General features: G+C 48.6%; 1 protein-coding gene across 2 annotated transcripts in view; it reads right to left on the bottom strand.

Annotated features, from left to right (window-relative positions):
• CASS4 (Cas scaffolding protein family member 4) overlaps positions 5,442 to 13,750 on the bottom strand; it is a 41,533-nt gene continuing 33,224 nt past the window's right edge. The window contains exons 4-7 of one of the 2 annotated variants that reach the window (XM_013985477.2): positions 13,487 to 13,567; positions 11,136 to 12,446; positions 9,613 to 9,690; positions 5,442 to 7,606 (exon numbers count right to left, since the gene is read on the bottom strand). In XM_013985477.2, coding sequence (XP_013840931.2) covers positions 7,196 to 7,606; positions 9,613 to 9,690; positions 11,136 to 12,446; positions 13,487 to 13,567 — 1,881 coding nt within the window. In that variant the 3' untranslated portion in view covers positions 5,442 to 7,195. 2 annotated transcript variants of the gene reach the window in all.

Here is a 13,750-nt window from a genome sequence, read left to right as displayed (position 1 = left end):
CCTCCAGAACGCCCTTCCCGTAGGTGTAGCAGGCAGACTCCGCAGATGATTCATCACTCTGCTCCTGGTCCCCTCCTCAGAGCCATCGTCCCTGACCTCTTCACCTAAGGATGAAGAACTTCCTAAGAAAAGGACACCAAAATAAAGTAGAAAACAGAAGTGATCGCTGAGATAATTCAAGACAAAAATTGCTTTTCATTTGCGCTTTTAGGGAAGTATTTAAAAATATTCCAGGAGGTATTCCTGCTGTGGCACAGTGGGTTAAGAATCTGACTGCAGCAGCTTGGGTCCCTGGGAGTCGAGGGTTCAGTCCCTGGCCCAGGAACTTCCATATGTGGTGGGTGAGGCCATAAAAAAATAAAATATTCCAGGAATATACAGGGAATGACATGAACTGGCCTCTGGCTACTCTTCCAAGCTCCTATCATCCATTTTTCTTCCCCTCCCTCGGCTCCAGCTGTCCTCTGCTTCATCGACCTCTCCAGGTGTACCTTTACTCTGGGCACTTGGCTTGCTGTTCCCCCTCCAGAATACCCTTCCCATAGGTGTAGCAGGCTGACTCCACAAGTGATTCATCACTCTGCTCCTGGTCCCCTCCTCAGAGCCATCGTCCCTGACCCCTTCACCTAAAAGAGCATCCATCATGCTACTGCCTGCCTTAACTTCTCCATCACACTTACCACCCGTGATAATATGTCATACATTTATTTTTTATTTTTATTTTTTGCTTTTTAGGGCAGCACCCGAGGCATATGGAGGTTCCCAGGCTGGGGGTCGAATCAGAGCTACAGCTGCCGGCCTACATCACAGCCACAGCAATGCCAGATCTGAGCTGCGTCTGTGACCTACATCACAGCTCACGGCAATGCCAGATCCTTCACCCACTGAGCAAGGCCAGGGATCGAACCTGCAACCTCGTGGGTCCTAGTTGGGTTCATTTCCACTGCACCATGATGGGAACTCCCTAAATTTTTATGTCTTGTTCACTGTGCATCTTTTTGTATTGATTTTGATTTTTAAAATACTGAATCAAAATATAATTTATCTTGGGAGTTCCCATTGTGGCTCAGCAGGTTAAGAACCTGACAAGGGTCCATGAGGATGCGGGTCTGATACCGGTCCTTGCTCATTGGGTTAGGGATCTGGCATTGCTATGAGCCATGGTGTAGGTCACAGATGTGGCTCAGATCCTGTGTTGCTGTGGCTGTGGAGTAGGCCAGCAGGGTAGCTCTGATTCAACCCCTATCCTGGGAACTTCCACATGCCATGGGTGCAGCTGTAAAAAGAAAAAATGTATAAAATTTATCTTGATTACTAAGCTTTTGAGGAGCCCCCTGGCATTTTCCATCTGAGGACAGTGTCTTGGTCACCTCACCCTCTTAGCAAAGAGGTGGGATGAAAGCTGCGCCAGACAGAGCCCCGGTTCTGTCCCCTGCACCACCTGTAGTGATCAGCAGAGGCCGAGCTGATAGGAGATGCTTGGTAAATATTTGCTAAGTGAATGAATGAAAGGAAAACGGTATTAGCAAATAACCTATAGGAGTGGGCAGTTTTTGGATGACCAACAGGCACATGAAGAGAGGCTCAATATTGCTAATTGTTAGAGAATGCAAAGCAAAACCACAATGAGGTTCACCTTACGCCAGTCAGAATGGTCGTCATTAAAAATCTACAGTTCTTTCGCGGTGCAGCGGCTTAGGGATACCGCATTGTCCCTGCGCACCCACGAGTCCCTGCTGCGGTGTGGGTTTGAATCCTGGCCCAGGAATTTCCCCATGTGGAGGGTGCAGCCAAAAAAAAAAAAAAAAAGATGGAGTTCCCATCGTGGCGGGGCGGAAACGAATCCAACTAGGAGCTGTGAGGTTGCAGGTTTGATCCCTGGCCTCGCTCGGTGGGTTAAGGATCCGGCATTGCCGTGAGCTTCCGTGTAGGTTGCAGACGTGGCTCAGATAGATCCCGCCTTGCTGTGGCTGTGGTGTGGGCCAGCAGCTGTAGCTCCAATTCAACCCCTAGCCTGGGAACCTCCATATGCTGCCAGTGCTGCCCTAAAAAGCAAAAAAAAAAAAAAAAAAAAAAAAGATGCAAATGACCTTATTTGCAGAACAGAAATAGACTCACAGGCACAAGAAACAAACTTATGGTTACCAAAGAGGATAGCGTGGGGTTGGGGGGGGATAGAAATTCAGAGTACTATATAACGCAGGGAACTTATACTTACTGTCTTGTAATAATCTATAACGGAAAAGAATCTGAAAAAGAATATGTGTGTGTATAACTGAGTCACTTTGCTGTCCACTTGCAACTAACACAACATTGTAAATCAACTAAACTTCAATAAAAAATAAGGGCAAGTTTTACAAAGAGGCAGCTTCGGGAGACCTGGGGTACATACTCAGGAAGAACACAAAACTTTTAAAAGATGCTTTGTTAATAAAAATTTTGCCACCAAACCAGAACCCCCCCCCCCAGGGCTTATCACACTGGAAGATCTCTAAGCAGGGCTTCTCACCACTTCCAGCCTCCCGATGAAATGTAGCTTAATTGAGGTCAGATTGCTATACCCCCCCGCCCCCCCATTTCCCCTTCCTACATTGAAGAGGAAACAGTACAGAACTCTGGGCATTAAAGAGAAATACTTAGCAAAAAGCTGCTAAAAGCTGTAAAATGTGATTTTTATCCTACTCGATACACTTTTTTCAGAAGTAATGATCTTGAATTAGTCCATGGAAACTCATTCCATAACTGCTCTGCTGCAGGAAAAGGAAGGAAACACGTTTTGCTAAGAGCAGCGGTTTTTATTATTTTAAAACCAGTGGGTTGGTACTTGGTTGACAAAGTCCTCGGTTTGAACGCATCGCAAACAAAGACAGAGCGATGTGGAGAACTCTGTTACTCTCTTTCTTCGGCTCGCTCTCCATCTCTCTCCACACGCGTGTAGAGGGTATTGGGACACCACGCAGGACCTACTCATTACCTACCAGACCATGTCTCATAAAGGACTCAGAGACTCGAGACGCCTTCAGCATTAGCCCAGGGTCTGAAATGCAGTGATCGCTTCCTAAACACGTGCCGGTGTTATCACCAGTGTGCGACAGGTTGGACTAAACACTTACTGGGGTCTCTTCCGGCATCGACCCCTCCTTCTTCCAAGGACGCTCCTCACTTCGCTGGGGCTCCTGCTGGGACCTGGTCCTCTGGGGGTCTCTGCACGTCTTCTGAGCAAGAGGCATTGACAACATTTTGTTCTGGATGATCTTTTTTTTTTTTTTTTGCTTTTCAGGGCCGCACCCGCGGCATATGGCAGTTCCCAGGCTAGGGGTCCAATCAGAGCTATAGCTGCCGAGCCTACATCACAGCCACAGAAACACCAGATCCTTAACCCACTGACCAAGGCCAGGGATTGAACCCACAACCTCATGGTTCCTAGACAAACTCATTACCGCTGAGCCACGACGGGAACTCCCTGGAGGATGTTTGTAGCAAACCACCCTTGGAAGACAGATAACATCTCCATCTCAGGCAGAACTTGGGCAGGTTTGCACAGAGCCTATCACAAAAGATTGGGGTTTCCCTCGTTTGGGTTTTTTTGGCTTTGACACAAACCCACTGCGTGCCCAGCTTCACCTGTGCCCACCCTCTCGTCGTCCCTGGCACTTGAGGGCGGCGGGGAGATAAACATAAAGCGATGCTGTAAGAAGAGCCTTTTGACTCTGTGCAGGAGAGCTGAGCTAACAGGCCTGATAAGCATCCTTAGAAAGGCCTGACTGCAAGACTGGCTTTGGTCGTGCATGGAGAGGTGGGCGCGGGGAGAGCAGGTGGTTGGGACTGGCATATCCACACTGTGCCCTATGGAATGTTGGCCAATAGGGAGCTGCTGTAGAGCACAGGAAACTCGATCCAATACTCCGTGATAATCCATGTGGGAAAAGAATCTCAAAAAGAATGGGTGTGTGTCTGTGTCTAAGCGAATCCCTTTTTTGTACAGCAGGAATGATCACATCATTGTAAATCAACTATATTTCAAGAAAACTTTGTAAAAAAAAATGCAAGGAGTTCCCACTGTGGTGCAGTGGGTTAAGAATCTGACTGCAGCATCTTGGGTTGCTGTGGAGGTGAGGGTTCGATCCCCGGCTCAGCACAGTGGGTTAAAAGGGTCCAGCGTTGGAGCTGTGGCTTTGGATTGGGTCTCTGGCCAGGAAACTTCCATATGCTGTGGGTTTGGCCATAAAAAAATTGTTTTTTAAGCAAGTTGGATTTAGGTAGGGTTTCCACCCTCCCCAGAGTTGGTAGGAATGGCACCGCGCCTAAACTGCTTGTATGAACAACATGATTCATGCTAAACACCTGCTTTCCCTGACCGAGTTTGGGATTTTCGTCCGTGCTGCGCAGAGGCCACGTGCATGTCACCCCAATGAAAGCCCTGGGCGCCAGGCTCTCATGAGCTTCCCCAGCCGGCGACACCTCCTGTGTGTTGTCACAACTCTTGCTGGGGGAGTGGAGGGTGTCCCGTGTGACACCTGGAGGGGACTCTTGGCACCACCCGTGCCCTTTCCTTTGTTTCTTCTCTGTGACAGGTCACTGCTGTGAGCACGCCTGCATGTTGAATCCTGTCACTCCTCCTATCGGAGCCTTAAACACAGGGGTGGTCGCGGGGACCCCTGACATTGTCTCTGACCCTAGAATCTCCTGTCTTCTCTCAGCATCCATGAATCTGTGGCAGCTAACTTGTGAGCCAACTTGTTAATTTGAAGCAGGGGAAAATCTCAAGACACTTGGCAGTTCTTGCATCTCTGCATCTCTAGAGATACGTGTGTGTGTGTGTGTGTGTGTGTGTGTGTGTGTGTGTGTGTGTGTGTGTAGGGCTGAATTCCAGGTCTAGGTCAACTTGGGTATTAGGTATATGCCCCTCTTGTCATGGTGCTTTCAGGGGCAGGCATCTGATCTAGACTAGTCCAAGCAGAAATCAAGAGTCTTTCTTCCTCACTGGCCACAAACCAAGAAGAACAGAACTCTGGGCAGCCGCTCTGCAATGATGAGTGCTAATACCGAGAAAGTGGGCCTGAGAGACTGGGCCTTGATGATTCTGCTGGAGGACCCCAGACCAGCTACGCTTAAAGCCAGCCTGCCCCTGGATAATTTTAAGATAGTCCAATCAGTAAATTTCTCGGAGTTTCCATTGTGGCTCAGTGGGTTAAGGACCTAACATAGTCTTTGTTAGGATGCAGGCTCAATCCCTGGCCTTGCGCAGTGGGTTAAGGAGCAAGCATTGCCACAAGCTGTGGTAAAGGTCACAGATGCGGCTCAGATCTGATGTTGCTGTGGCTGTGGTGTGGGCCTCAGCTGCAGCCCTGGTTTGACGCCTAGCCCAGAAACTTCCATATGCCGCAGGTGTGGCCATAAGATAAATACATAAAAATTAAATAAATAAACAAACCCAATAAATAAATCAATACATTTTCTTTATTGCTTAAGAGAGATTAGATGTGTTTTTTGATTCCTTGTAACAGAAGGAGTCCTAACAGACACAGATCACGGCTGTTCCGAGAAGGTGGCTGTCTCCATTCTGGTGTAGAGAACCAAGCCTCGCAAAGATGGGGTCTGTCTTCAGGGACCCTGAAACTGACTCCGAGAAAATAACTGAGTCGTTTTGCAGTCAACGACTTAAAAGCACTTATTAAGAACAGAGCAGCAGATAGGAACTGGACCCGGTACCATTTCAGGTGGTTTCCAGCCTGGAGATGCTGCTTCCAGGCTCTGAAGGTGTTTAGTGGCTGAGATGCCCATAGAAAACATGGACCTTTACCTGTAGTGTGAAGTGGGGATGGTGTAACCATAGCAACGCGAGCTAAAGTCCCAGCTGCACGGAGAGGAAGAGGAGGTGGTTTGACTTGGGGGGAGCTCTGGGCCGATTTCAGATCTGGGCCTGGCGATAGGGACCCTGCTCCTACCACACTTCCTGGCTTTGCTTTTCCCAAGCAGCCTTGCGTGTGTGAACCTGGCTTCACCTGCCTCTCCAGGGAGATGCGTTTGAATGCCACGAGTAAACATTTTGCTTTGGTACCTGCGCCCAAGTGACACAGATCAGAGACTTTTCCAGAGAAAAGATTGCTGCAAAGGATGTCTCAGGTCATGACGATATTTACACAATATTATAAACAGTAACAGATTGAGGTATAAATCTTTCTGAGTCTGCTGAATTTATCAACACAGAACCTATCATGTACAAAATAAATAAGAAACCCAACGGGACATGTCCCGTTGCAAATATAGCATGCTTCTTTAACTCAGCTAAAATACAATTGCAAAAAAAATTTTGGGGGGGGTGTAAGATGCAGATACGTAAATGGCACCAATCTCACGGAATTAATTCAATCCAAGACGAAAATCTTGTCACATTTTCTAGCAGATGCAGAAAGTAATCATTTGAAAAGAAGCTTTCCTCCCTCCTCCCACTTTTTTCCCTAATACACTGTCTATGTATTTCTTCACTATTTGTCTGTCTCTCCACCAGATTGTAAGCTTCCTGAGGACAAAGCCGCTGTGTGAATCAGTGCTCTCTGCCCGAAACCTAGAACTTGACATAGGGTGTGGGTACGCAAAAAATAAGGTCTGAATGAATGAATTTAAAACAGGCACACCTGGGAGTTCCTGTCGTTGCTCAGCAGAAACGAATCTGACTAGCATCCATGAGGACACAGGTTTGATTCCTAGCCTCCATCAGTGGGTTAAGGATCCGGCGTTGCCGTGAGCTGTGGTGTGGGTCGAAGACATGGCTCGGATCCTGTGTTGCTGTGGCTGTAGCGTAGGCTGGCAGCTGTAGCTCTAAATGGACCCCTAGCCTGGGAACCTCCATGTGCTGTGGATGCCGCCCCAAAAAGACAAAATAAAATAAAATACAAAAGGCACACCTTTAGGCAATATAAAAACTGGTTTCTACAGCCTCATTTCACACGCCGACCCTACAGGATGTGCTACAAACTTAGCAAGGTCTTTGCTTAACACCTGACTCGTTTCCCTGACTCTGTGGGATGAAGCCAGGGTCCTGGGGTTGCATGGCTGCTTGGTGATACTGGTTCTGGCTGTTGCCACCTGCTGTGTGCGTCCCCAGTCTGGCTTTTCCCGTAGGACAGCCTTGCAGGTTGTTGGTGTGCCTTGGAAGCCGAGGGGTTGCCCGGGGAAGGAGGGGAGGGGAGGCTCATTCCAAGGTCCCTCTGAATTGCTGCGTGTGCTGCTCCAGCTTCCTGGCCTCAGCCTGGAGATGGCCCAGGGCTGCGGGGCTTGGGTACTCCAGCACGGCGTGCTTGGTGGCCAGCGCCAGGTTCCTGAGCAGGCTGCAGAGGTGGCTGCTGCCACAGAGGATCTCGTTGCGAAAGTCCCTCTCCTGGGTCTCCTTGCAGAGCGTGTCCACCAGCTTCTGCCCCACCATGATGATCAGCTTGCTCTGCGTGATGAAGGTCTCGGGGGGCTGCCTGTTGCTGAGGCTGCCGTTCAACACGCCGATGGCTTTCAGCAGCGCCCCAAAGTAGAGCCGGCAGTGTTCCGAGAGGTGGATTCTCTTCTCGGGATTCTGCTGGCTCAAAGGCCGGGGGATCAGGGAGCCTGGATTCTAGAGAAGAGGTTAAAAAAAAAAAACGATAAGAGAGAGATTTGATCGACAGGCTGTGGTTGCCTCCCTTTTCCTGTTTTTGCTCAATTAGCTAGACTTTTTATGAGAAAGAGGACTGTTTTGTTTAGAAGTCTCGCTGTGCCACATTTGCCTAACAAAGGAACATGAATGTCTTCAAACACTGTTATGTATAAATCATTTCATATCTACATAATCATATACGACATTACATATAATCATACATATTATATACATGTAAAATCTCACTCAGTCCTCTCGACAAACCATTAGAAACCCATCCTAAGAAACTCATAGACAATGACTAAATTCATAACTTTAAAAAAAATGCAGGAGTTCCCGTCGTGGCGCAGTGGTTAACGAATCTGACTAGGAACCATGAGGTTGCGGGTTTGATCCCTGGCCTTGCTCAGTGGGTTAAGGATCTGGCGTTGCCGTGAGCTGTGGTGTAGGTCAAAGACACGGCTCAGATCCCACGTTGCTGTGGCTCTGGCTTAGGCCCGTGACTATGGCTCCCATTAGACCCCTAGCCTGGGAATCTCCATATGCCGCGGAAGTGGCCCTAGAAAAGACAAAAAAAAAAAAAAAAAAAATGCAGAAAACTTGATGGCGAGATTTTAAAATTTACTCAAAGAACGGATTTTAAAGCTTTTTTTTTTTTTTTTTTTTTTTTTTTTTGTCTTTTTGCTATTTCTTAGGCTGCTCCCGTGGCATATGGAGGTTCCCAGGCTAGGGGTCTAATTGGAGCTGTAGTCTCTGGCCTACACCAGAGCCACAGCAACGCGGGATCCGAGCCGCATCTGCAACCTACACCACAGCTCACGGCAACGCCAGATTGTTAACCCACTGAGCAAGGGCAGGGACCGAACCCGCAACCTCATGGTTCCTAGTCGGATTCGTTAACCACTGCACCATGACGGGAACTCCCTTAAAGCATTTTTAAAATCCTTCCTGGAGTTCCTGCCATGGTGCAGGGGGTTAAGAATCTGACTTCAGTGGCTCAGGTCACTGTGGAGGCAGGGATTCGATCCTCAGCCTGCGTGGGTTGGGATCCCACGTTGCCACATTCGGGGCTTGGATTCAATCCCCGGCCCAGGAACTTCCAAAAGCCACGGATGCGGCCTTAAAAAAAAAAAAAAAAAAATCCTTCCTAATTCTAGTATTAGAGGTAAACCTGAAAACCCCACATTTTCAGAAGAAATCAAAATAAACCGACCTATCTGCTTTAATATTAAACTATTCATCTTACGCACTAAAAAAGTTTCATTTAGAATTTGCTTTCATGAATTTTATTTTCTGGAATGTGGAACCAAAGCCTGTGCACTAGCGAAAGAGTCTCAGCATCTAACTTAGTGGCAACCATCCCAGGTAACAATCAAAAGCCCTTTTGGGGAGTTCCCTTGCGGCTCAGTGGGTTAAGGATCTGGCATTTTCACTTCTGTAGCTCTGGTCATAGCTGTGGCACAGGTTTGATCCCTAGCCTGGGAACTTCCGCATGCCACTGGTGCAGCCAAAAAAACCCCAAACAACAACAAAAAAACCCAAAGTCCTTTCGTTAGGTTATAGCTAAGGACACTGAGGTGCCTGAAGAGAAAAGCCTGCCTCGGGTCACTCAGTTAGCAAAATGAAGATGTGGAGCTTTTAGCCTAGCCAGCAGGTCTGAAACATTCTTTCTATTAAACTGTGCATGCTGGAGTTCCCGTCGTGGTGAAGTGGAAGTGAATCCAACTAGGAACCACGAGGTTTTGGGTTCGATCCCTCGCCCAGTGGGTTAAGGATTCGGCGTTGCCATGAGCTGTGGTGTGGGTCACAGACGTGGCTCAGATCCCACATTGCTGTGGCTGTGGCGTAGGCTGGCAGCTACAGCTGATTAGACCCCTAGCATGGGAACTTCATATGCTTCCAGAGTGGCCCTAAAAGGAAGAAAAAAACTAAAAGTATTAGAGAGTGAATACTAAAAGTATTAGAGAGTAAAAGTCATTGCTTACCTGTGTTTCTAAGTCTTTCTTTTCATCCACCCTTTGTTCCAAGATGGGTTTTTCTTTCTCTTCTAGGTGAGGCAACTTCTGAAAAATAAAATCCCTTCGAATTACCAACTAGAATGGTCTTTACACAACTGCGTAGCTGGTTACGTCCACTTTATTTATTTATTTATTTATTTATTTATTTATTTATTTATTTATCTATTGTCTTTTTGCCTTTTCTAGGGCCGCTCCCGCGGCATATGGAGGTTCCCAGGCTAGGGGTCGAATCGGAGCTGTAGCCGCCGGCCTACACCAGAGCCACATCAACGAGGGACCTGAGCTGCATCTGCGACCTACACCACAGCTCGTGGCAACGCTGGATCCTTAACCCACTGAGCAAGGGCAGGGACCAAACCCGCAACCTCATGGTTCGTTAACCACTGCGCCACGACGGGAACTCCTGGTTACGTCCACTTTAAGCGCCCTGCATCCTCCTTGTGTTTTTGTTAATAGTTCTGCCTTATTGATGCTTTTTCCCAACAAGGGCAACCTTGACAGCCTGAGCACTGAATTTTGCCTACCAGCATGGCCCAATAAAATGACACACAGTTTAAACGGGAAATGAAAAACATCCAGATGTCCCGCTTCTCCAGAGGGTGTTAAAGCCCTTGTGGATTTCCCGCTATGCCGCAGTGGGATCGGTGGCATCTTGGGAGCACCGGGACACGGGTTCGATCCCCAGCCTGGTACAGTGGGTTGAAGATCCAGCTTAGGTCTCTGATCCCTGGCCTGCGAACTTCCATATGAGGAGGGGCTGGGAAAAAAAAACAAAAACAAAAACAAAAAAACCTTTGCCCTGCTAGGCCTATCAGCAGAAAACTAAGACTTGGAGCTGCAAGTTACCTCCCTGACACAACCCCCAAGTTACCTGCTGTACCTCTTGAGACTTTCAATTCTTTCTTTTTTTCCCCTTTTTTTAAAGATTTATATTTTTATTATAGTTGATTTACAAGGTCCTGTCACTTGCAATTCTTGAACTACGGGTTTCTTTCCACCATGTCTAAACACCGGGAGCCAAGTATTTCTGAGAGTAACTCGTGTCTGGAGACTGCCGGGACGACCCACAATCTGGAAGGGTTTCCACTCCCTCTTCTGTTTCTAAGAAACACACTGACAATGACTAAATTTACAGCTTTCCAAAATGCAAGGAAACTGGATGGTGAGATTAAAATTTCTGCTCAAAGAACAAATTTCAAAAGATTTCCCAAAGCCTTTCTAATCCTAGCATCAGAAGGCAGCCTGAAACCCTCAAATTTCTAGAAGGCATCCTCTACCTTAATATTAAAAAAAAAAAAGTGTCTTACTTCTTAATAAGATGGCATCTAGGATTTTACTTTCATGAATCTTAGCTTCCAGAAACTGGCACCCCTGTCTCTCTAAAGATGGGACCACTCTTGACAGGTTCTCAGCAGGGAACTTACTGGTGACCCCTCCAGATAAAAATGGGCCACCCCCTTAGAGGATCCCAGTCGGAACTTTGCACTCACCTGTCCACAGGCATTCGTCTTATTTTTCTCTATTAGTTCAGGAGGCTGTTCACTTGCCCTTTGTTTCTGAAAAGGAGCCTTCCTCTGGTATGATTCGCCCTCCTTTTGGGGCAGCTGGATGCGTCTCGCAAGCTTAAATTCTGCATTTGGGGTCCACTGCACAGGCTCTTCCTTCTCACAGTTTGGCTTGAAAAGGAGCCTGCCGTTGGCGATGACGATGGAGGCGAACCTCTTGATGTCTTCAGGGACCGTCCGGGCCACCAGGACAAACCTCTCCAGGTCGTCCGGGCTGTTTTGGACTTTGTCAGTTGCAAGGACTTCCAGGGACCAGCCGCAGCTCTCCAGGCGCTCCTTCGTTTCTAGCAGGATTTGGTAGGCGTTGGCGATTGTCTGTAGCTGATCCCTAATCTTGGTCTGAAGGTTACTGTCGGTGAGGTTGCCCGCGGTCCCACGGACTCCGTGGGCGAAATCCAGAAATTCTCTCAAGGACTCCTCTATGCGGTCAGTGGCCCTGCGGATGGCGTCGATGTTGGCCTCCAGAGAGTCTCTGAATCTCCACTTCCTACTGACAAAGTGCATCAGGCTGGACACAGAGCTGGCCACCTTGTGCTGCAGAGCCGTGACCGTCTCTTTGGCCGAGTCCAGGTCCAAGGGGAGCTCTTTGGCTGCCTCTTCCGAGAAGGAGCTGGAGGAGGAGTCGGTGGACGTGGAGGAGCAGGAGGAAAGGACACTGGCTCTGCTGTCAGAACTGGAGACGGAGATGCTGTCGGGTTCGGGAGAGAGCGATGCTGCCCGGCTGCAGAACCACGAGGAACTGTGGTCCACGGAATTCTCTGACGGCCCGCCGGCTTTTCCCAGCTCTTTCCCCGCCTGGGGAACATCTGGCATTGCTCTGGGGACGTCATAAATGTTGGGCGTGGTGTTCTGCTGTTCCACTCGGGGGATCAGAAAGCTCGAAGGGACCTTATAGCTGACACTTTCATCCAAAGGGAACATGCACTTGGGCGGCGGGAAGCTGTAACAAGGAATTTCTGGAAGGCTGAGTTTTTTCTGCATGGGACCATTTTTCTGCGGGTGTGGAGGGTGGGACCTTGCGATGCTGTTGGGAGGGCTGTGGAAACTGGACATGTACCTGGGGAGGCCGCGGTGCCCTAATTCTTCCCCAGAGTTGGCCAGCGATGCCTTTTGAACACCAGCCTTTTCCAGAGACACCGGCGTGTCATAGATCCATTCCGATTTCTGAGGGTTTGGTAGCGTGTTGCAGCCGCCCCTCCTTAAGGCAGTGGCTGATGTCAGAGGAACATTCTGCCCCTGTGAAGAACCACAGAGTCACGCAGTTTAAGAGCAAGGCAAAGAGGGTGTGGGCGACTGGTGTGACCAGTGTGCATTATACTGAGGACCCACTAAGCACTGGGCACTGGGCTTCTTAAAAGTCTGATTATCACTCCCCTGCTCATGCTCCTTCACTCAAGCCCTTCCCTGTCTGCCACCAGCCCCCTTTGGAGCCTCTTTGCCACTGCTTCTGCCACCACTCCTGCCACCAACCTCCTTAAAGGTCCAGCCACCCAGGCTGCTTGCCTTTCCTTGAGCTCAAGAATGTCTTCTTATATCACTACATTTAATTTTGCCCAATCTGTGACTCTTTTTTTTTTTTTTTGGTGGGGGGGGAAAACGCCCATGGCACACGAAGGTTCCCAGGCCAGGGATCAAACCCAAACCACAGCAGTGACCTGAGCCATAGCAGTGACAATGCCGGATCCTTAACCCACCGAGCCACCAGGGAACTCCCTAATTTTGCCCAAACTGGTTCCTCTGCCCCAAATGTCCTCCTAACCCCTTGCTGTCCATGTACCAAACTCCTATGCATTCCTGTGACACTGTTGGGATGCCACCTTGGGCACAGGTATGTTTTTATTGTATACATGTGACAGAATCCGTCAATACACATGGCTTACAGATTTCGAATTAAGGCACCTCCCTGATATACAAATAAAAACCCACTTTAATGCAACACGTCTCCAAGATGTGTTATGATCATAAGAAGCACTTATCTAAAGTCTACTGAGCTCTTGCTCTGTGCCAAGCACTGTACTGGGTCCTTTGCAGGAATTAGGTCAATATCCCCAATAAACCTGGAATAAGAAACTGAGGCATCTGGAAATGATGGAAAAAATATATCCAAACCACACAGCTTGTCCTGTTGCATAACCACTGCAGTTATGGGTTTTGCCTCCAGTGAAGTAAGTTCTGCTCGGAGGGAGCTGCCGTCTTAATGCTGACCAAGTTAATTACATTTCCCAGGGGCGGTTCAGGTTTGCAGAGCACCCGCTCTCAGCATCTGTCATACTTACATTTGCTTGGCTGCTCAGGGGACCGAGGGTGGCCTTTTGGCGGCTGGGGGGTATGTCATAGAGCTGCTGCTTCCCTGGTTCCTGGGGAAAGACCACACAGGAGGACAACTTAGATTTTTCCTTCCTGATGGCTGCACATCACAAACTCTCTCCAGTCCAGCATTGCTTCTGCTCCCCCCACCGCAATGAAAACACAAATCAAGAGTTCCCTTGTGGCCCAGCAGGTTAAGGGTTTGGTGTTGCTACTGTGGCAGCTGGGGTCGC

This window comes from Sus scrofa, chromosome 17 (assembly GCF_000003025.6).
Source record: "Sus scrofa isolate TJ Tabasco breed Duroc chromosome 17, Sscrofa11.1, whole genome shotgun sequence".
Taxonomy (NCBI): Eukaryota; Metazoa; Chordata; class Mammalia; order Artiodactyla; family Suidae; genus Sus; species Sus scrofa.
Note: the sequence above shows the minus strand (reverse complement) of the source record. Positions and strands in the feature narration are given on the sequence as shown.